Raw genomic sequence first — 21266 nt, forward strand, 5'->3', positions numbered from 1 at the left:
AACACGTGTTTACTCTTGAATCTGCTGCTGCGACACAGTGAACATAGTCAGGATGAACCTCGTGTTGAAGAATGTAAAGGTGTCGAGCTGCTGAAGGAAACACAGCTGATACTGAGCTCCATCACGGACTGGGCCCAGTGGAACCAGTGGAACCAGGTGAGTCACAACATCCTCTGGCTGTGTTTGGTTAATGTCACTCTGCTGCGTCATGTCTCTGTTCACATGACCTTATACCTCTTATATCACTGCTGAGGCTCAGCTGCTCGTTCACAGCGTGGAGGTTTGTCTGTGTTGTGCAGACTAAAGCTGTTGTGTTATTGTTGCTCTCCACACACAGACTCAGACAAGCAGACACTCCCACAAGCACAGACAAATACAGACTCACACAAGCACAAACAGACCCACACAAGTACACACAGACTCACACAAGCACCAACTGTCTCACACAAGCACACACAGACAAATACAGACTCACACAAGCACAAACAGACCCACACAAGTACACACAGACTCACACAAGCACCAACCGTCTCACACAAGCACACACAGACAAATACAGACCCACACAAGCACAAACAGACCCACACAAGTACACACAGACTCACACAAGCACCAACCGTCTCACACAAGCACACACAGACAAATACAGACTCACACAAGCACAAACAGACCCACACAAGTACACACAGACTCACACAAGCACCAACCGTCTCACACAAGCACACACAGACAAATACAGACCCACACAAGCACACACAGACCCACACAAGTACACACAGACTCACACAAGCACCAACCGTCTCACACAAGCACACACAGACAAATACAGACCCACACAAGCACACACAAGCACACACAGACCCACACAAGCACAAACAGTCGCACACAAGCACACACAGACAATCAACCATACGCAGGCGCACACAAGCTCAGACAGACACAACATACACGCACACAAACTCACACACTGACATGTATACACACACCTACAGACAGGCAGTCACACACCTACGCACGCACACCGACACAGTCAGCAATACGTTTAGCATTTCCTCAGTTCAGTCACATGTGAAGAGTTTGTACATGAAGTCTGCTTTAGTTGTTGGTTAGAATTAATTACTTCGTTTTTGAGCTGTGCTTTGAAATGAGTCATCAACCTTTTTAGAAGTAATCTTCCAGACTCTGTTGACTGTTTTTCTATCTCAAGCACATAAATAAGTATGTAAGTCATGTGATATGGAAACTTTTTAATATGGACATGAATCTGCATATAGGTTTGAAGACTGAAATGCATAAGTCGTGTAGGTCAGATGTGCATTGGTTCTATTTGATGTGAATGAAACATCAGTTGTTTGAACGTCACGCTAAAGTTTCATCATTTTGATATTTTGCTTTGTTGTTAAGCTGAGATTATTAGAGACTAAATGAATATGCAGTAATTTTATTTGATCAATTAACTTCCCTGAGTAATAATTGAAAAATGACAAGACATATTCACCATTTTCTGACATTTTATTAACCAAAATAATCAGTCAAGAATATAATCAACAGATTGATTGATTTGTTTTCTTCCACCACAGTGAAACAGTTCTTCAAATGTAATTTAGTTAACTTGTCCCTCAGGTTGTTTTACTCTGCACCTTCTCAGGAGATGACCTGTTGACTCGAACCATCCCCACATTGTTTGACTTATTTTCACTGACCTCTGTGGTTTAAATGGGCCATAACCACCACTTGCAGTTTAATTAACCTTTTACTTACTCCCGTCCTTTAAATACCACGTAAAAGAGCCTCTTCAGTTTAACAGCACCGCGTTCCTTTTGGTTTTGGCTCATTTCCTAACGTCATGTAGTGCAGATAGTGCTGAATAGATATGTGGAACGTAGCCTCTGATCTTTAACAGTTGTGGAGCCCGTCTTCGTTGGACAGAAGCCACATTCATGCTTCCGTTTTCTCGGCATATGCTGTGTTAGGTGAGTTTGATGCTTTTGATGGCCACGGTGCAGTCATCACATTTCTGCTGCAGAAAGATCTGGGTCAGAAGCTGTGATTGAAGAAACAACAGTGTTTAAAATGCATATGTTTTATCTGTGATAGTAAAATATAATGATTCATATTAAAAGGTAGTTTGTACTTGCATTCGATACAGCCTCTGAAATCACATCTTCGTTTTCTTCACTATGTGATAAAACAGAAGCTCTTAGGTGAACAGTCACTGAAAAAGTACAAATGAAGATTTATTATCATGTAGACGTCTAACTACGTTAATAAAGAACAGAAGTCCATCACCGTTTCAATTCAGATACTCCCATTAGAACACTTGGATGTAGTACGCTGGGAAATGACGACAATTACGAAAAGTCTCCTGCAAAAATATCTACCAGCTACTTTTCCTTGTACAAGTTGGATAAAGAAAAGTTTACTCTGCGCTGAATTGCATTGCACATCTCCAATTGATTCGTCAACAGTGCGCACAAATATAAACAGCGATTCGATATCAGCTATCAAACAAGTTGATCACAGCCATCAACATTCATTTTGATCTGTACACAAATGACAATGAAATGAGGAAATACCCTCAGAAAAGTGACATTTTCTTTATATGCATAATATGAATTATACTTTCTTGTGGGCCCCCTTTCTCGTGGGGCACAGTCATTTTACTTTCACTGGCGCCGATGACGTACTCTTCTTACATCATTTTTACAGATTTGAAAATTCGCTGGTGGTCCCTCTTTTTCTGCTATGTAGCCGACTGTTGAGGGTGAGAAGTTCTTTCTTGGTTCTTCTACTTTTTGACCACCATGAATGTGCCATGCACACTCCGACAGTGCACTGTACATTTCCATAATTGTCAGTGTGAATGCAATTATGCACTCAAAATGTGCCAGTATGGCAAATGAATACACCCTGCGTTTCACTTACTGCACCTTTATGTGAGCTGCTGGTCATCTGGGAATCTGTGTTCATGGTGGACACATCAGATGTGCTTCCCTCTACTGGTGAAGATGTGACACTACTAGTTCCCAGAGTAGCACTGGTCTCTGACAGTTTTGTTCCTGCTGTGAGAACAAAGATACACAAAAGGTTAGTTTACACGTTAGAGGAAATGAGTCCCTGAGGATCATTGTTGCTGCAACCAATAAAAAGAAAAACAATCTATTGGTATTAGTTTTTATAGATCCATCATAATGACCAACCTGTTGCAGTAGAGGCTGTGGATCCTGAAGGTGTGAGTCCATATGCAGATGTAGATGTACTGCTTGATGCCGCTGTGGTGACATTTGTCTGTGTAGACGTACTGCTGTGTGTTGTAGAAGCAGAGGTTGTAGATGAGGACGTGGTTCCCTCTACTGGTGAAGATGTGACACTACTAGTTCCCAGAGTAGCACTGGTCTCTGACAGTGTTGTTCCTGCTGTGAGAACAAAGATACACAAAAGGTTAGTTTACACGTTAGAGGAAATGAGTCCCTGAGGATCATTGTTGCTGCAACCAATAAAAAGAAAAACAATCTATTGGTATTAGTTTTTATAGATCCATCATAATGACCAACCTGTTGCAGTAGAGGCTGTGGATCCTGAAGGTGTGAGTCCATATGCAGATGTAGATGTACTGCTTGATGCCGCTGTGGTGACATTTGTCTGTGTAGACGTACTGCTGTTTGTTGTGTAGTGTGTTGTAGAAGCAGAGGTTGTAGATGAGGACGTGGTTCCCTCTACTGGTGAAGATGTGACACTACTAGTTCCCAGAGTAGCACTGGTCTCTGACAGTGTTGTTCCTGCTGTGAGAACAAAGATACACAAAAGGTTAGTTTACACGTTAGAGGAAATGAGTCCCTGAGGATCATTGTCGCTGCAACCAATAAAAACAATCTATTGGTATTATTTTTTATAGATCCATCATAATGACCAACCTGTTGCAGTAGAGGCTGTGGATCCTGAAGGTGTGAGTCCATATGCAGGTGTAGATGTACTGCTTGATGGCGCTGTGGTGACATTTGTCTGTGTAGACGTACTGCTGTTTGTTGTGTAGTGTGTTGTAGATGAGGACGTGCTGCCATCTACTGGTGTAGATATGCTACTGTTTGTTGTATTGGAGAGAGTGGATGCAGGCGTCAGAGTAGTGTTGCTGTTGGTTGTGTTGTGTGCAGTAGATGCTGTGGTTGTGCTCACATGTGCAGGTGTAGATGTTGTATCGGGTGAGGTGGCTGAAGATGTCGTTACAGAGGCTGATAAAGTGGTGCTGTTATCTGCTGGTGTGGGTGTGGTGGTGTTGCTGGTTTGGCTGGTTGCTGTGGCAGCAGACTCTACGGACGCTGAGGTGCTGCTCACATTCAGAGGTGCAGATGTTCTACTGCTGCTTGTTGTCGTGGGAGCAGCTGTTGTTGAAGAGACTATGGTTCTCAAGGTTGTGATGATATTGGCCGTCGTAGACGTAGTGGTGCTTGTTGATGTGCGGAATCTGCTCGGGGGTGCAGTGGCCGGGGGTGCAGTGGCCGAAGCTGTAATCGAGAAGAAAGATCGACCCTTTCAAACCTACGGTGGCCGAGAGAGCTCAATGCACTGCAAATTAAGAAAACGCATGCAAATAGAAAAAACACGCGCAAATTACAAAAAACAACTTCATCAATTTGACGACACGTGCTGCAAAAAGTCACAACACATGCAAATACAGAAACGCGTCGCAAATTGCGAAAAAAGACTCCAGAATTGTTTCAAGGGCACCCAAAGAAGTGATGAACCTGACTGTAGTTCAATGCTTTCTGAAGTTCCATCACCACTGACAAGTAGCAGACTTCAATAACTCCACCAGGCATTGAACTACAGCCAGGTTCATCACATTTCCGGTGTCGTTTCTGTATTGTCATTGTCTCTATCATTTTATTGATCTTTATTTTGCTGCAGGACATCCAGGTTTTATCCTTTTTTTTCAATGAGTCTTGTAGCCATAATAAGATCTTTTAAAGTACTGAATTTGCTATTCATTGTATCAGTTATCATTGTTTTGTCGCCAAGGAGACCAAATCGTGGGTATAATGGTGGAGCTGAACATTGCCAATTCCCCAAATTTTTTACAATATTTCTCCCACCAAAATGCCTGAACCAAGGACAATTCCAGATCATGTGTCCAGCTCATTTGCACACTTTAAACATCGGTTGTTATCAGAAAGTCACATTTTTATGAAGTCCAGTAATTTATATTAAAAAAAAAAATCCCCCCCATCTCTTGTTTCCCCCACATACTCAACACACATTATCTTCAAAATTAATTGTGAGCTCCTTCTGCCATAAAGTTTTATTATTTATTATTTTCCCTTTTTTAAGTTTTTTTTCTTCACCATCACTTACATGTGCAGGTGGAGCGGTAGTCTGCACAGCAATCATTGACTACTGAGCAGAAATCGTCACAGAAACACCCCCTGAAACAGGTGACGTCTTGACCAGAGCAGCACAGCACTGGTGGACCTGCACAGCCTGGAGCACACACACAACACAGCAGAGAAACTACAGGCTCAGTACTGCATGTAGTGGTGTGTTCTTTTAAGATCAGTAATCAACCTAACATGGAGGCAGAATATGTTGCATTGGAGAAGTGTAGGAACAGGAAAGGTCGTGTTGAGGATATTACCCCTTATTGTACCTGCAGTGGTTGCCCCGGATTGTGCTAGAACATTAAAAGGGACAGTGACGTGTCATTTAATTTGAATTCAGAAAAAACATTCATTGTGAGCTTCCAGACAGTTACATCAACACTGTAGTTGGATAACACTAAATTCAGGTTCTTGATTTGATAGAACATTCATAAAAGGCAAGTACTTGTTTAGAGACACAATCTGTCACCAGTTTCTGTATGAACAATAATATAAAACCTTTATGCAATGACGTCTCATGAAGCAGGTTATTGTTGTTATTCTTAGTATTACTTTATTATTAGTGTTAATGGGAGGAGTTTTCCCACTGAGGTCGGTACAATTAGCAGCGATAAGTGACACACAGCGACACATAATATAAAAACAGGTGGAGGCTGTTTAGTTGCTATCGCTCATAGACTGAGTCAGTGATTCAGCTAAATATAAAACTAAGAACCCAAGGACAATAACCTGGTTCAGTAGAGGCTTATTTTTTTAATTGAAAGTGGCACCACACTTGTGAGCATTGAATTATTTCTCATTATCCAATCCGTTTCTGAGTCATTTAGTATTTGAATTATTTAATAATTTTTAAGAAAAGGGGTCAAATAACCTTTAGCATTTATCTGAGAAATTTGAAGATGCCGTCACCTGAATTTATTGAACTGTTGAGTGAAATAAATGTTTTACTCACCATCGGTGAGAGTTAACAACACCATCAGGTGGAAGAAGCAAAGTGTCAAGCAATCCATGACTGTGTGTGATGTTTCAGAGCAGGCAATGCTTATTTATACATCTGAAACCACACGCACACTCACTCACACACAATGATCCCATTATCTTACAGCAGAAAGAGGAAAAACTACCTGCTTTCAACATCATGATATCATGTTACAGAAGTTGTCTATCATTTTTGTAATGATTTGTTTCTCTAGTTCCACTGGTTCACACTGTCTGACTTGAGATATGCCAGGAATGCTCTGGTGGCCGCGCTCCAGCCGAAATGGCGAGACACAAGGTGACACAAATAACCACAGAGCATTTTAATTGGAGCAGTGAAGAGAAAACCTACCATTGTGCCTTTATTGAAATTATGACTAAGTGCAAACACAATTCTCAATAATCATTTATTGCACATTCAATGCGTCCATGTGTAGACATACATTCTCATCATTCAAACACTGCATTGTACCTTTTGTTCTTTGTTCAGCGTCCATTACTGTAAAAGATCTACACAGCCTCACTTTTGAATACATGTTATACTCGACTGTGACAGAAACAGCAACGTATGATATATTGTCACTGATTTCTTGAAAGTGTGATGACATTTAAAAAAAAACATTTTAAAAATAGACATAAAAGAACGTAGGCTTGACATCAGATTCTTGGAACAATGCAAATCTTATAAAAGCAGACGCTGTAGGAATTTTTTTTTTTTTATGGTACTTTGTCCTGAAAAGCTAGAGAACTGGACATCAGTGCCACTGGTGTTTTTTGCCAAGTCAAGTTTTGAATCTCGGGTTTATTCTTATCTTCTAAGGTTACAGATATTATCAACCTGGAGAGAATGTTTACACTCTCCAGCTCTCTCCGAACTCTCGAACACTCCTGGCCCTGGTGCCGTCCGGCTTCATCCAGTCATTCCTCCTTTGACTGTCAAAGTTCCCACACAGACCTCCTACTTTCCTTTTATATATGTGTGGGAGAATGATCTCTGCAGGGAAAACACATTAACCGATCAAACTTATTCATATGCACCTTTCAAACTAATCAATTGCTGTTCAAAGTGCTTTACAAAATGTTTGGGATTGAGTTCAGAGACCAATGCACTCATATAATACAATGATAAGAAAGATACTATAAAATAGATATTATGGAAATAATACGTCATAATAAATCAAACCAGTGTTAATTCTAAAAAGCCATAACATGAAACTGTAAGGGTTTTGTATTCTGTATTCTTTATTAAGAGTGTTTCCCGTTTTATTTTGTAGTCTCTGTTCATAGTGTTTTCTCTCTTCACTTCCTGTTTTATTTTGTTGTCTGGGTTCTTGTGTCTAGTTTTACTTCCTGTCTGTGATTGTCTGCACCAGTCCTCATGTGTTTCACCTGTGTCCAATTGCCCCTGCCTTCCCTGTGTGTGGATATAAGTCTCTGTGCTCCCCTTTGTCCTTGTCGGATCATTGTCTATCGTCATTATGTCCTGTCCTGATCTCCTGTGTTTCTGTATCCCGTGTCTCCTGAGCTCCCGTCCTCTGCATCTCTTGTAAGCTTCCCCCGTGTGCTCTGTGTTTTTCAGTTTTTACCTTTTGAGATTCCTGCTTTGTTATTTTTTCTGTTAAAGACTTTTCATTAAAAATACTCTTTTGTTAAACTCTGCTTCTGGGTCCAACTGCTTCACAAATCTTGACAGAAACTACATGAAAGCCAGGCTGAAAAGATTACATTTTAAGTTTACGTTAAATATCTACATTTTCAGATCCCCATCAAGTATTGATGCTATGATGTTCAAATTGCCTTGTTGTAATTTTTAAGTTTTTCAGTAAGTATATTGTGAAAGATTTCTAGTTTAGATTTTCGCCATCTGCCTTCATTTATTCTACATTCTCTTTTTAGTATTTTTCATTTTTCACAAAACAACCCAAACCAATTAATTCAATTCCTCTCTCCCAGAAAATAAATGATAACTTGACGCGGAATTGGATAATATACTGTGATTTAAGGGTTTGCGATGAATCCTACAATTTTCAGAACTGCTAATTCTGTTGGTGAAGATTAGTTACCTGCTGAGCTGCGTCCATTAAACTCCACTGAGAGGCCAAAGTCGGTCTTCAGGTAGATGCGAGATGAATGCTGCCGGATGTTTAAACCAGCGGTCGGTGAGACAGGCATTTTGGTTTTCTTTCCATCCACCTGCAGGGAGATCGAGAGGGGGGATGTGTCAGTGGGAGATTTTCAAATAGAGTCATTTGAATATAGCTAGCTCTTGTATGATTAACTATATTGTGTGCAAGCATTCAGAAAATCACATATATTCCTTGTTCCTTGTCTAACAGTGACTGAATCGCAAATCTAACAGTGATGGAAGTAGAGGCAGGTGATCTAAGTGGATTAGACTATGAATATCCTGACTCTGGGACAGCTCTAATATTCAGCCATGTTACCAGTGTGGCTCTAGTATTGTAAGAAACAGCATGAGAGTCAGTTCAACACTTTCCAGATTGATATAAGAATTATTGCTATGAGATTAAATATGGATGTTCATGGTCTTCATTGAATAACTCTTCATGACTTGGCCATTTGATTTATGATCAAATACCTGCAAAAATATATAAATTATTCAGAAAATTGATTCCTTTTGAAATACGGGAGTTCATATACACAATGCATATGTATCTGCATATAATACCCACAGAAACATGTTGAAACTACCAATAGGGAAATAACATAGCAGCATAATTCTGCACATAGCACGTCATCAGTTTCAACACTATAGTATCACCTTGCAGTAAAATAGGCCCAAGTGTGCGGTGTTGCTTATTTCCCTCAGTATTTTCACAATTGTGCGTGGGCGGGCAGAAACCGGATATTATCCCACGTATCAGATACTGTATCTGAGAAAATGATATGGCAGCAGTGTGTTGATGTGTTGTAAACAAATATCACTTGGTACTTACAACCAGCTCTCGATTCTTTCTTAACTCCACGGTGTGATTGTACACTATGATCTTAAGCTCTTGTAATCTGTGATGTTCCTTATCTTCCTCGCTATCATCATGATATTTGCTATCACTGCTGTCATTGTCAGCATTGTCTTCATCGCCGCCATCATCTTCTTCCTCTTCATCCCTGACTCTGTGACTGTGGTTTTCTTCACTGCTACTGTCATCGTGATGCTCACTATCATCGCCATCATCTTCTCTGCGTGTATTGATGCCCACGATGTAGACGCCTGGAATGTCATTTGGCAAGTTTTTGGTCCGGACCAGCACATACGAGTGCTCGCCCTCAAAGTCATACTTCATTTTATCAAAGGTTCTGTACTCAGGGTCTCCATTTATAGTGCATTCACTGAAGCCTGTGGAACGAATAAGGAGCAAATAATATGTCGGTAAACAAGATGTAACGTAGTTTAGATATGCAGTTAAATGTTTGCATTTACAGCACCTGTAGATCTGCAGTAGTATTCGCCCTCGTCGTTTTGAAGGCAGATGGCATTTCCATCACATTCGTCTTGGTCATCACAGTCAATCTTCCCTATTCCATCATCTTTCTCACATTCACATTTCTGACTGCAGTGATCGGTGTACCACCTGTCATCGAACTGTCAAGAAAGAGAATGTACAGGTTGGACCTCAGTGTCCACATGCATTGCTCTCATAGTCTCATGCATTTGAAACATGGGTGAGTCATGTGCTATTGGTGAAAAGTTTCTCCCTCACATGATGATTGTTACCACTACTGTCCACGCAGCCACACTCTTGGATAGGGACACAACGCTGCCATTTCTGCACAAAGCCATCATCACACACACATCCTGGCACACAGCTGTCACTGTCACTGCAGGGTGGTGGGCCATTCAGGTGTCTACAGGTTGGACTGCAGGCAGGGATGCAAGTGGTGTAATGACTGTTCTGTGGGCAAGAGGATGCTAGGTAGAGACAGAGAAGGAGAATATCCTTAGACACAACAGAAACACAATAACATAATAGATCTACATAACCAATGTATTCTTTACTGTTAAGTTATTTACCACTTCATCTTCATTATAGGGTCACACGTGACTGTTGGCATTGTTACCTAACATGTTACATGTAAAGTAGCATATACATTATGGGAAAGCTGTCCATGGTTTAATCGTATTCATTAAATAAGGGAATACAAATGTCTCACTTACTTGGTACAGCTGTAGTTGGTGGTTTTGGTCTAGCAGTTGTTGTAGATTGTGGTGTTACTGTAGTCTGAGGTCTTTCAGTTGGTGGATGTGGTTTAAGGGTTGTGGTGGGTTGGGGTCCAGCTGTTGTTGTGGGTTTTGGTCTCAGTGTTGTTGTGGATTGTGGTGTAGCTGTTGTGGGTTGGGGTTTACCTGTGGTTGATTGTTGTGCTATACTTGATGTTTGTGTTTCAGTTGGTGGTTGGGGTCTAGCTGTGGTTGGAGGTTGCGTTTTAGTTGTTGTTAATGGCTGTGGTAGAGTAGTGGTTGAAGTTTGTGGCTGCATTGTGGTTGGAGGTAGTGGCCTAGCTGAAGTGGTTTGAGTTTGTGGTTTCGCTGTAGTGGTTTGAGTTTGTGGTTTCGCTGTAGTGGTTTGAGTTTGTGGTTTCGCTGTAGTGGTTTGAGTTTGTGGTTTCGCTGTAGTGGTTTGAGTTTGATGTGTGCGTGTTGTTTGTGCCTCAGATGGAGCTGTGTCTGGTGTTTGTGACTGCATCGTGGTTGAAGGTTTTGGTTTAACTGTGGTGGTTGAATGTTCTGGTATGCTTGTTGTTTGTGACTCAAGTAGAGTTGTGTTCTGAGGTTTTGGTGTAGTTGTTGTTGTTGTTGGAGGTTGTGGTTTAGCTGTAGTGGTTGAAGGATGTAAAGTGCTTGTTTGTGACTCAGACAGAGCTGTTGTTGGTGGTTTTGGCTGCATTGTGGTTGGAGGCTGTGGTTGAACTGTGGTTGTTAGTTGAGGTCTAACTGTTTGTGGTTGTGATGTAGTGGTTGGAGTTTGTAGTCTATTTGTTGTTTGTGACTCAGTGGTTTGTGGTTGTGGTCTAGCTGTGGTTGTAGTTTGTGTTATAGATGTGTGTGGCCGTGGTTGAGTTGTGGTTGAAGGCTGTGGTCTTGCTGTGGTTTCAGGTACTGGCTGTTCTGGAGTTCCAACTTCTGGGTCTCCTGAGGTTTGTGGGTGTGTTCTAGCTGTGGTTTTTGATCCAGTTGCAGCTGTTTTTATTGGCCTTGATGTTATTGGTAGCTGTGGTCTTGTTGTTGTTGGAACATCAGTTCTTGTGGTCATTGGGACATCAGGATTTGAAGTTGTTGTGGTTGTTGTAACTGTAGTTGTCGATGGTGGTTGTGGTTTTGATGAAGTTGTTGTGGGTTGTTGTGTGGCAGGGACCTCAGGAGCAGGGGTTGTTGGTTTAGTCAAGTCTGTAACAATTCACAATCGAGTCAGTAACTTTCAGTAAGTTTTCAGTTTTACTTTTTTAGGACTACTTTGAATGTCAGGACAGAATCACCTGCACAGCGTCCACGATGAATTGATATATCATCTACGGCCACATCAGACTGATCATTGGAACCTCTACGCCCTTCAAAAATGATCTAAAAGTTGGTGCACAGGTTAATACTTAAGTATGTCTTTTACAGCATACCCATGCATTAGCAATTTTCTAACATTAGGCAGATGAGGGAATTAAACATGTTTTAATAAGTAACTTGCCTGGAAAGTTTCAGTTGTAGTTAAGTCCACCTGAGCCAGGTGCCACATATTTCCTTGGTCATTCCTCTTCCACCAGACACCCTCAGCCAGTCGGTCTTGGAGCAGGTAAACATGGAGGCCCATTGTATGTGCTGAGCCGTACATATGGTACCAGAACTGCAGACACTGAGGACCACTGTCAGAACACTCAGAGCTGATGAGGCGAGCTGTATCTCCATAAGTTGCACTGTTGGCCTCAATGTACAGGTAGTGACCATCTAGACGAGAGTTAAGAAGAACCAAATTTCTCAGAGAGACTTGCCATGGTCAGAATAATCTTTACCACAGTTTATTATGTCACCATTTAGATTGTAACAAAAATAAATTGTTTTACCACCAGTGTGGTCAGTAGAGGGCCCTGTCATCAGGGTGGGTGTGGTACCATTCTGCCATGTCCAGTCAAAAACATCAGTAAGCATCTGATTCCAGCTACAAAGATGGTTGTCAAAGCTACAGCCGAGGTTACAGACTGCAGGGAAACATTAGCAAAACATCTACCTGAAGTAAGCATTGAGTCTCTTACACAACTTACTAAAAATGTAGAGAATCTGTAACCCTCAATCACTGTGAACAACTGCACATTCAGTATTGATTGGACTTGACATTAACATCAATTGGTAACCAAAATTCTGCTTTTCTGAAACCACTGACCCATGAAGTATATCTTGCGTGTGCTTACCTGGGTGTGATGGGAGGACTTCCACATTTGAGGAAGGAAGCTCAGTTCCAGCAACCCGGTCAGGGAATCTGCCTAAAGTAAAAATGATTGACTTTGTTCAAAACCTGAGATATCAGTTATTATAAATTGAGACCTTGATGTTTTAGCACCAAATGAAAAAAGAATTAAGTAATGGTGCAATATATTACTCCTTTTTGTAAGAGGTTAATGTCACCTGAGCATGAGCCAAAGTGGATGGAAACGTCATCTATGGCCACATCCGACAGTGCATCAGAGCCTCGGATTCCCTCTACTATGATCTGAAATGGGGGATGACCATAAAATACTATTCTTCATAGTACAAAATACAAATACTAGTTGGTAAGAATGGCGTAGGAACTGTTGGCAACCAGTTATAACCAGTATCTCATATAGTCACACATATATTGTCAGACTTACTTGGAAAGGACCAGACACACGGATGTCAACATTTCCTGGATGCCATGTTGGTCCCTGGTTGTTCATCATGGACCACAGCTTGGTAGCTTTGTTGTCTTTGAGCAGGTAGATATTGATGGTCATTGCTGTAGCTGAACCATACATATGATACCAGAAGTGCAGACAGAGTGGGCCATTGTAATGACACTTTGGACTCATCAGACGGGCTGAGTCTCCATGGATGACACTGTCTCCCTCAATGTATATGTAGAAGCCAGCTGGAGAAACAAGAAAAACGAACAATGAGCATGAAGCATGAGCAACTAATGTCGCAACCCTACAGATGTAATAGTTTGTCCAGACACTGTGTTTTACCTCCAGTGGTGTGGTCCTTGATTGGCCCAGTTAGGTTTGAGGGGGTGGGTCCTGAATGTCTAGTCCAATCAAAACTGTCCTGTATGAGCTGCTCCCATCCACACAGATTTTTTTCAAAGTCACAATTCATAGGACAGACTATGAAAAAGCATAAAAACACAATGGATATTGTAAGTATTATGACCTTATCTATGATAAATTACAGTTTGAAAACTAGAATTTTAGTTAAAAATAATTGTCTTCAAAACCATTATTTCACCCATCAATGTTTTTACAATGTATTCAAATACTATATATTAAAATTATGTAAATGATTTGTGGTAAGAGGCAAGCATAGTCAAGGAGGCAAGCATATTCAAATGCAATACTTGTTGTCGAAATGATATTTGTTTCTAATTTTAAATTGGATTGACATTGATCTTTTTTTTTCTTCCTGAATTAGTAATGAATAAGCCTTCCCAGTCCTATATGCTCTTACAAGTCTGATCTGGTGTTGGAGAGGTTGGGGTTGTTGGAGTGGTTGAAGTGGTTTGAGGCTCAGCTGAAATAGAAACAAAAAAGCAAACAAACAAGCAAGCAAGCAAAGAAAAAATTATGTTGTGTTGAATTGAGTCTACCATCCTTGCATTGTTCTTGCCCTAGGTAATATATGTTTGGCCTATTTAATATTTTTTTCCAACCTTGTTTGTATCACAAACAAGACAAAAGAAAGAAAGCAGATGCATAGTTGGCAGATGCAATGGACCAGTTTTGCGTTGTGATCAAAAAAGTGAAAAGCAGGAGCAATGCACAACATTTAACAGAATGACTTACTTTAAGATTAAGAGCAAGTAAATCTTTGTCACAAATAAGAATTTGACGAATCAGACCCATTGTAAGTGCACACTGTGCACTTACAAGAGTGTGCACTTACAACAGACTTTATCTGTTATTAACGTATGTTACTAACCACAAGCTGTGTCTGTCTGCCAGAAGGGCAGCTCCACTCCTTCAACCTGACATGCTGTTGCATAGGACTTGAGAGATTCACATAAGGTGTGTTGGTCCCCATTTGTGGCACAATAGTCGTACACACAACTATTCAGGTAGATGTTGGGGTGAACAATTTCATGGCAGGGATTGAAGGCATCCTTCAGTAGTGTGTTACACTCATTGTAGGCATCGTTCTCTTCATCATAGTCACAGACTCTCGGTTCATTTGGATAGACAGTACACCTGGAGGGGAAAGTTTGAACAATGAAAAAGAGGTTAAAACATTTGAAATTATGGTGAAAACAATAAAGTAAGGTGTGGTGGTTTGGTATTAATGTTTGTGTTGTTAGTTATTTAATATCTTGTTTTTAATGCGTACAATTTTTTATTGGCTAGTTTGTGTTTAGTCTACACCCACTAAAATAACTTGCAGCTATAGACTCACCCCTATTACGATGTGGTGTGGTGCAGCATTTTTTATTTCAGCACAATGCAATTCAACACAATATGATACAAAACAAAAGAATATGATGGTATTCAATTTCAATACACTACAGATAATGATTGTATGTCTTTGGTTCAGACGGGAAATCTTAAATGAACTAAAAAAAATACTATTTTTCCTATTTCTCTGATACTGTACCTCGGTAAGCATTTCATTTATGCTGTTTAAAGAAAGGATGCATCCTGAATTCATCCCATCTCATTGTTTTTGGTTCACACCTTTTTAAATGGGGCAATTGCACGATTAACTTTCATGCTGGTTATACTGATGCAAATTAATGCATCTTGCAATTCCTTTTCAACAGCCATGCAAGTGGCTCTGTTAGGCTCCAGTGGAGCTTTTAGCAGATGTTAGTATGCTAAAATGTTCACAATTACAATGCTAACATGCTGATGTTTAGCAGATATCTTCATTTTCAGGTTCACTATCTTGCTGTTAGCACTAAATACAAAGTAGAGCTAAGGTAGATGGGAACACATTCAGCACCCACTGCTAGTGTGGCTTTAAAACTGTGTATCTTAGTCTTTTTTTTTTTCTTTTGATGACCTTCATTTTTTTCCTTTTGGAGTTATGTCATTGATTCAGTGTGCAGATACCCTGCAGTCTAAAATAACTCACTCATTCTGGTTCGGCACCCTCCAGCTGTCACCAAACTCAAATGGCTCTGTAACGTTTTGGCCTCCTGGGGTTATGAATTCATCGTCCTGATATTCGGAGAAGGTGCCACACAGTCCGCATAGCTCGTACTTGTAGCGCTCATCCACCTGCACAAACAGTCTGCTTTGCCCATCTACAAGTAGCCGGAGGCCAAAGTCCGCCTCCAGAGCAATATAATTATTCTTCATGTAGACCCGCATTGAGCCGTAGGTACCATCAGTGACATAGGGGAGTTGGACACGGCTGTTATTTGCCTAGAGAGAGGAAAATCCATTAATTATACTGATTTATTCTAGTGAGAACTGTTTGGTTTTAAATGGCAAACACATTGTTAATATTGTTTTCCTACTGGGATAGTAAGTGCAACCAGTTAGCTTCCAAAGAGCTGTTCAGGGTAAAGTAAAGTGGGTGAGTTATTAGTTTGTGTATTCTTGTTAACCCCAGAAGATAAACGAAAGACTTCCTTCAATGACAGAGTAATAACTGACTCTATAAACATGGGTGTGCTGATACTAAGGTCATTTGTCACTGCCATTAATTAATCACCTCAGATAACACCGTGACACAGTAAGTTGGCCACATGCAGGACATGAGATTCATTGACTGGAAGCTGTTCAGTATCATACTATTAATTTATGTTTGTTATATTTTAAAGTGTTTTCATACTTACAAGGACCTCTCCACTTTGATTTAGTGTAAGGAAAAAATCTTCCACCTGTAGAGTCACAGCCTCCAGCTTGGACCGGGTAAAGTTCTGAAGGGGAGGATGCATGTTGTGTCCAATTACAGTGAACTGGACCGAGCTTTCATCTCCGCATGTTGTAGTCAGAGTGTAACTGCAGCCTCCTTGAAAGTCATAAGGCACCCTGTCAAAAGTGATGTAATGCGGATCGCCATACACCCTGCAGGTGGCAGGTTTGAACGGGAAGCAGTCTTTGACTCCATCCTCGACCTTACAAACCTCTGTGTCTGCACATTGCATTGAGGTGCACCACAGATCATTATTACCCATACATTGGCACTGCTGCTCGCACTCTCCTTCCACAAATGTTGCTCCTTTCTGCAGAGAATAGGAGGTGTATAATAAGTTATAGCACCGCAGATGGGAATAGGTGAATATTTTGTTGTTTTTACTTTATCTAGTTTACTTACCTCATAGTGTTTCCCACTGTACCAGCACCCACAGTCCTCTGCTGGGACACACTTTCCCCCACTGAGTTTGAAGCCAGAGTCGCACTCGCATTGCTCCTCACAGCTTCCACAAGAGCCAGTTAAATCCAGACCGGAGCACACCTCTGGACAGCCATCAGCACATGAGTTATAATGGCTGTTCTCAGCACACTGAAGGGCTGAGGGGACACAAGAAAAGAGAGGGAAGACGACTGAGTATGACTTTAATCTCACTGTATTATTAGTCATTATTTGCCTCTGTTTCTCCACTTTTAATAACAGTTGGAAGAGAAATTAAACCAGGAAGCCAATAAGTAACATACGGCAGAATGTGGAGTTCCTCCACATGGGTACAGCGACTCCAGCCTCCTCGCAGATATCACTGTAGACCTGTAATGTCTCACATAGCACTGCTGGGTCACCATGAGCAGAGCACATACCGACCACACAGCCCCTGAAGTAACTCTCTGCCCCCAGAACTGATTGGCAGTCAGCAAAGGGCCCAGTGCTGGAGAGGAGGCCGCCGCAGTACAACTCACTGGTGTACTTGGCCTCCTCCTGTGGGTCACACTGAAGAGGGACTAGAATAGTTTCACAGGAGGAGGTGCTCTGCCCAGTCTGCCAGCTCTGAGCCAAAGCCGTAGCATCTTGGGCGTTTGTACCATCAGGCTTGCGGAGGTCATCTTCCCTGATGTGGTTAAAGTTGCCACACAAGCCACAGGCCTCATCTGAATATGTGGACGGCAGAATAACATGCACAGCCCCAGTGCTGTCAAATGAAACGATCAGACCGAAACTGGTTCCCAGGACAACGGCAGCAGGGTTACTCTTGATGTTGACAGTGCCACTGCCAAGGCTCAGCGGAAGCTTCCTCCAGACCCCATTAACCTGAAGAAGAGGAGAAGTTTGAGTCTTCCCTACCCACTGTCATTAGCATATTGTATCTGACAGTTTGTATGAAATGCAGGATACTGAAGCTAGATAAATCTTTGAGAATTGAATAAGCTGATAAGTGTGCTCAGGAGGCCAGGACACTGTGTCTTTTAAACTCTGCACTTTATGATAGTCAGCTTATCAGTAGAATCGACTGCAGATATGGGAACTGCATTATGTAGTACAATACTAAGCTCAACACTCATTTCAGCATAATGACAAGGGGCCTCTAAACTGAAGTTGTATAAACAGTAATTATGAAGTACAGTTTTATGAAGGTATAGGAATACTATTTGTTTTGTCGGGGGGGGAGTGGCTTCTTTTATACAGACATGTTAATTCAGTGCTTTAGTATGGTTTGCTCTGCAAATTACTGCCTCTTTTAGTTATTGTCCTCAGATGTGTGATGTGACAGAGATGAATAGCTTAGCTGAGTAAACAGGCAATAAAGAATTGGTGTGCCAAAATGAGTTTATGGGCACAACTGTGTAGTTTCTAAAGCAAAAGGAAAAAAACATTTAATGAGGTTGTTTGAATGTTTTTTTTTTTTTTCATTTAACAAAAGTCAGACATAACTGGTCTGTCTCTGTGAGACAGCATGACATTTTAATCTGCGGGAAGGATACAATGGATCACAGTGCAAGTGCCTTTCTAAATTCCTGCTTCCCTTTTTAAAGTAACTCACCACGACCCGGTGAGTCTGTCTTTTCAATAGAGACACTCTGATGTTCCCTGTGTCCACATTGACCTGCTGAATGGCTGGCAGAGATGAGTTCCCGTTCTGCTCATTGACCACCTCCACACTGAACATGGGCAGGGCCCCAGTGGGCGAGCAGGTCTTAGCCAGTACGTAGGTGCATGGGGCCATGAAGCGGAATAGCACTCCATCAAAAGTGCTGCAGTCTGTGTGACTGTGTATTGTGCACGTCCCAGTGGTGGAAATCCCTGTGGATCCTCCTCTTTGAGGACCACAGATTTGGCCTTGTGGGCACGGAGAGGGAGAGCAGGAGAGCTGGCCCTCAGAGCAGAGGCAGCGGGTGGACTCATCCGTCCATAACTCTGTGTTAGATTCACACTGGGGTCCTGTGGGGCAATGACTGAGTAAACAATCACACCATCTGGCTCACAGTAATTGATTAGCAACATTAATGAATCTTTAGTATTATTATTGGAATTTAACACATTTCCTTAATTATCTTAAGTTATCCAGTCTATTATTCCTGTTAGTGATCCGTTGATTCATGTTTTGTTGATTTAATCATAAGAATCAAAATCATTTTGTCAAATTATAACGGAGAACTTATGAAACCAGATAGATGAATATTTTACATCTTTAAACGTTAGAAGGGTTATGTGGCATATGGGCTTTTGCAGTTTCGGTCATCTGACATGACAGCTGTTTGTGTGTGTTGCATAAACATTGTTATCACCATGTATACTTTAATATAGTGTGATTTTATTTTTATTTTTTTCTTTTCTTCCTAACATTGGTACCAAAAGCAGACGTTAAGATGGCTATAGAAGAGTAAATGAATACTTACCACATGATCCTCTTCTTACACCTATCTTGTTAATTGTGATCCGTCCTTCCGTGGCCACTGATTCAAGTACAACCTAATGTAAACAGATCATCTCTTTAGATATAAATGATTTAAAATAATTGATTCACCATTCCAGTTCAATTATAGATCCTAGGAAAAGTGCAAATTATTATATTTTCTTTACCCGAGACTCCGGTTTCACGATTTTCAGGGGGACAAATACTTGTATCCACGAATTTCTGGGGAGGACAGGAGAGGTCCAGATTTCTTCCTGACCGTCGCTGCTTTTCAGTAAAGCTCTTAGTTCAGACCCATTATTTGTGACTGGGCACTGGTACCAAAACTCCAGACAGGCCTCGCCCTCCAGCCTCAGCGGACCACTCTCGAAAATACTCACTGCAACATCCACTGGAGGTAAAAAGCTCAATAAGTAAATATCATGCACTAGATGCTCTTGGAATTTCCATAGATATTTGGCACGCTCAATATAGTTTTTGTCCTTGGCACTAGTTTCTAAAGTACAAATTCAATGACCTTCTAGTCGTTGATGCTCCATTCTTTTCAAAAGCACATAATATAAATAGTAGAATATATTTTTAACTGCACACTTTAGGAATGGGCTTTTATGTTATGTCATAATTTCTAACCCCAAATGGCAAACCAATCCTTTTCATTTGTTATTATAATAAAATCAACAAGTACATCTGTTGTGGTGCAATTATCATAAATGCAAACAATTTTTTTGTGCTAACTTTGAAGCACAAGTGCAGGCCCTTTACGTTGATAGCCCCTGGGAGAACACCAGGCTATAAAAGATTATTAGTCTGCTTCAGATCAATTAGCGATATGCAGCGAAGCACAGCCACAGTCTGTCTGCAGATAAAAAAAGAACTGTGGACTGACGGACTGAAAGGTCACTACGGTCAGGTAATCTCTGTGTCACACTGATCTCATATCTGCACTGAACTGTAACTGACGACTTTGAATTCAAATAAATTTCATTATTCGATATTTAAATATCAAAGACATTCAGTTCAGTAAATGTTCTTTAACCTCCTATTTGTTGGTTTCTCGTCCAGTCACAGATCTGGTTGTTCTGTCTGTCATAGGAACATTGTGTAACATACTCTATGCAAGAGAAAAGGGGGTTAAGATAGTATCTATGGATTTGGTCCGTTTATTTAAATTTACATTTTTTGATAAATTTAAAGATATGAACTCTAGCGACTCTGTAAATCTCAGTAGATATACTTGATACCTGCATTTGTCCTCCACTCTGGTAAAGGAGCCAATGTAAAGTCGTTTTCAGCTCTGACAAAGAAACAAGATTACAAAAATTTGCTTTGCTTCTAAAACAATCACGGCATAAATCTGTAAAATAGCTGATTGGTTTAAAAACATCTCATTAATTCTCCACACGAGCAACAGAATATTAAAAGATAAAATGTCAGCTAAAATGTAAGACCCACCTGCACAGAGTCCCCGTCTGAGAGAGGAAGAGTAAAGTCAACGTGACCAACAAATCTGTGTGGACTCCTCCGAGCATGGCTGATCCCTTAACGGCAGCCTCTCTGCTGATCTCCCGTTGCTAATACTCTCTGCCTTTTTGATGAGTCGAACAGTGACTGATGAGCACTAACAGTCGTAGATCTTTTCTGTGGAAACACAGCGCACAGTATATGACCCTTTATCTGGCAGCACAGAGGCGTTGACCCTCTTGTGTCCCTCTCCGGACCGAGTGGAGGGTTGCATGCATTTATAATCCCCCTCCCACCCCACCTGACCAGGTAGCCTGTGTGTGGGCGGAGAAAGAAAACTGTGGGACAGGAAGACGTGTAATGGACTGAAACTGAACTGTGGCATAGAGATATTCTCAGTGACGGGCAGCTGCTAACACATTTACAGCAAATAGTGATAGTGTTGCTATGT

At 41.1% G+C, this 21266-nt stretch overlaps 2 protein-coding genes across 6 annotated transcripts; both read right to left on the bottom strand.

Moving 5' to 3' along the window:
- Window positions 1–99: 99 nt before the first annotated feature.
- Window positions 100–21059, bottom strand: LOC117777935 (zonadhesin-like). Of its 5 annotated transcripts, none has more exons than XM_034613037.1 (27): window positions 20807–21059; window positions 20596–20648; window positions 20391–20465; window positions 19522–19745; window positions 19338–19410; window positions 18482–18879; window positions 17187–17751; window positions 16846–17042; window positions 16364–16753; window positions 15655–15947; window positions 14509–14774; window positions 14038–14100; window positions 13560–13697; window positions 13206–13462; window positions 12982–13066; window positions 12768–12839; window positions 12423–12557; window positions 12050–12306; window positions 11847–11931; window positions 10528–11757; window positions 10073–10281; window positions 9798–9954; window positions 9308–9708; window positions 8414–8543; window positions 7151–7344; window positions 6865–7059; window positions 100–111 (listed from the first exon to the last, which is right to left on the bottom strand). In XM_034613037.1, exons 1-25 carry the CDS (start codon window positions 20881–20883, stop codon window positions 7202–7204), a joined length of 5973 nt encoding a protein of 1990 aa, XP_034468928.1. In that variant the 5' UTR covers window positions 20884–21059; the 3' UTR covers window positions 100–111; window positions 6865–7059; window positions 7151–7201. The 5 variants fall into 5 exon arrangements, with proteins under 5 accessions (XP_034468928.1, XP_034468931.1, XP_034468929.1 ...); XM_034613040.1 differs by lacking the exon at window positions 100–111 and having other exon boundaries at window positions 6744–7059; window positions 10528–11019; window positions 11119–11757; XM_034613038.1 differs by lacking the exon at window positions 100–111 and having other exon boundaries at window positions 6744–7059; window positions 14512–14774.
- On the bottom strand, window positions 1581–6349 carry LOC117778348 (uncharacterized protein DDB_G0271670-like). Its single transcript, XM_034613851.1, has 10 exons — window positions 6325–6349; window positions 5350–5475; window positions 4356–4536; window positions 3915–4081; window positions 3555–3779; window positions 3201–3416; window positions 2931–3062; window positions 2139–2215; window positions 1937–2044; window positions 1581–1889 (listed from the first exon to the last, which is right to left on the bottom strand). The coding sequence occupies exons 1-9, from the start codon at window positions 6347–6349 to the stop codon at window positions 1970–1972; spliced, it is 1224 nt and encodes a 407-aa protein (XP_034469742.1). The 3' UTR covers window positions 1581–1889; window positions 1937–1969.
- Window positions 21060–21266: the final 207 nt, after the last annotated feature.

This window comes from Hippoglossus hippoglossus, chromosome 17 (genome assembly GCF_009819705.1).
Source record: "Hippoglossus hippoglossus isolate fHipHip1 chromosome 17, fHipHip1.pri, whole genome shotgun sequence".
Classification (NCBI taxonomy): Eukaryota; Metazoa; Chordata; class Actinopteri; order Pleuronectiformes; family Pleuronectidae; genus Hippoglossus; species Hippoglossus hippoglossus.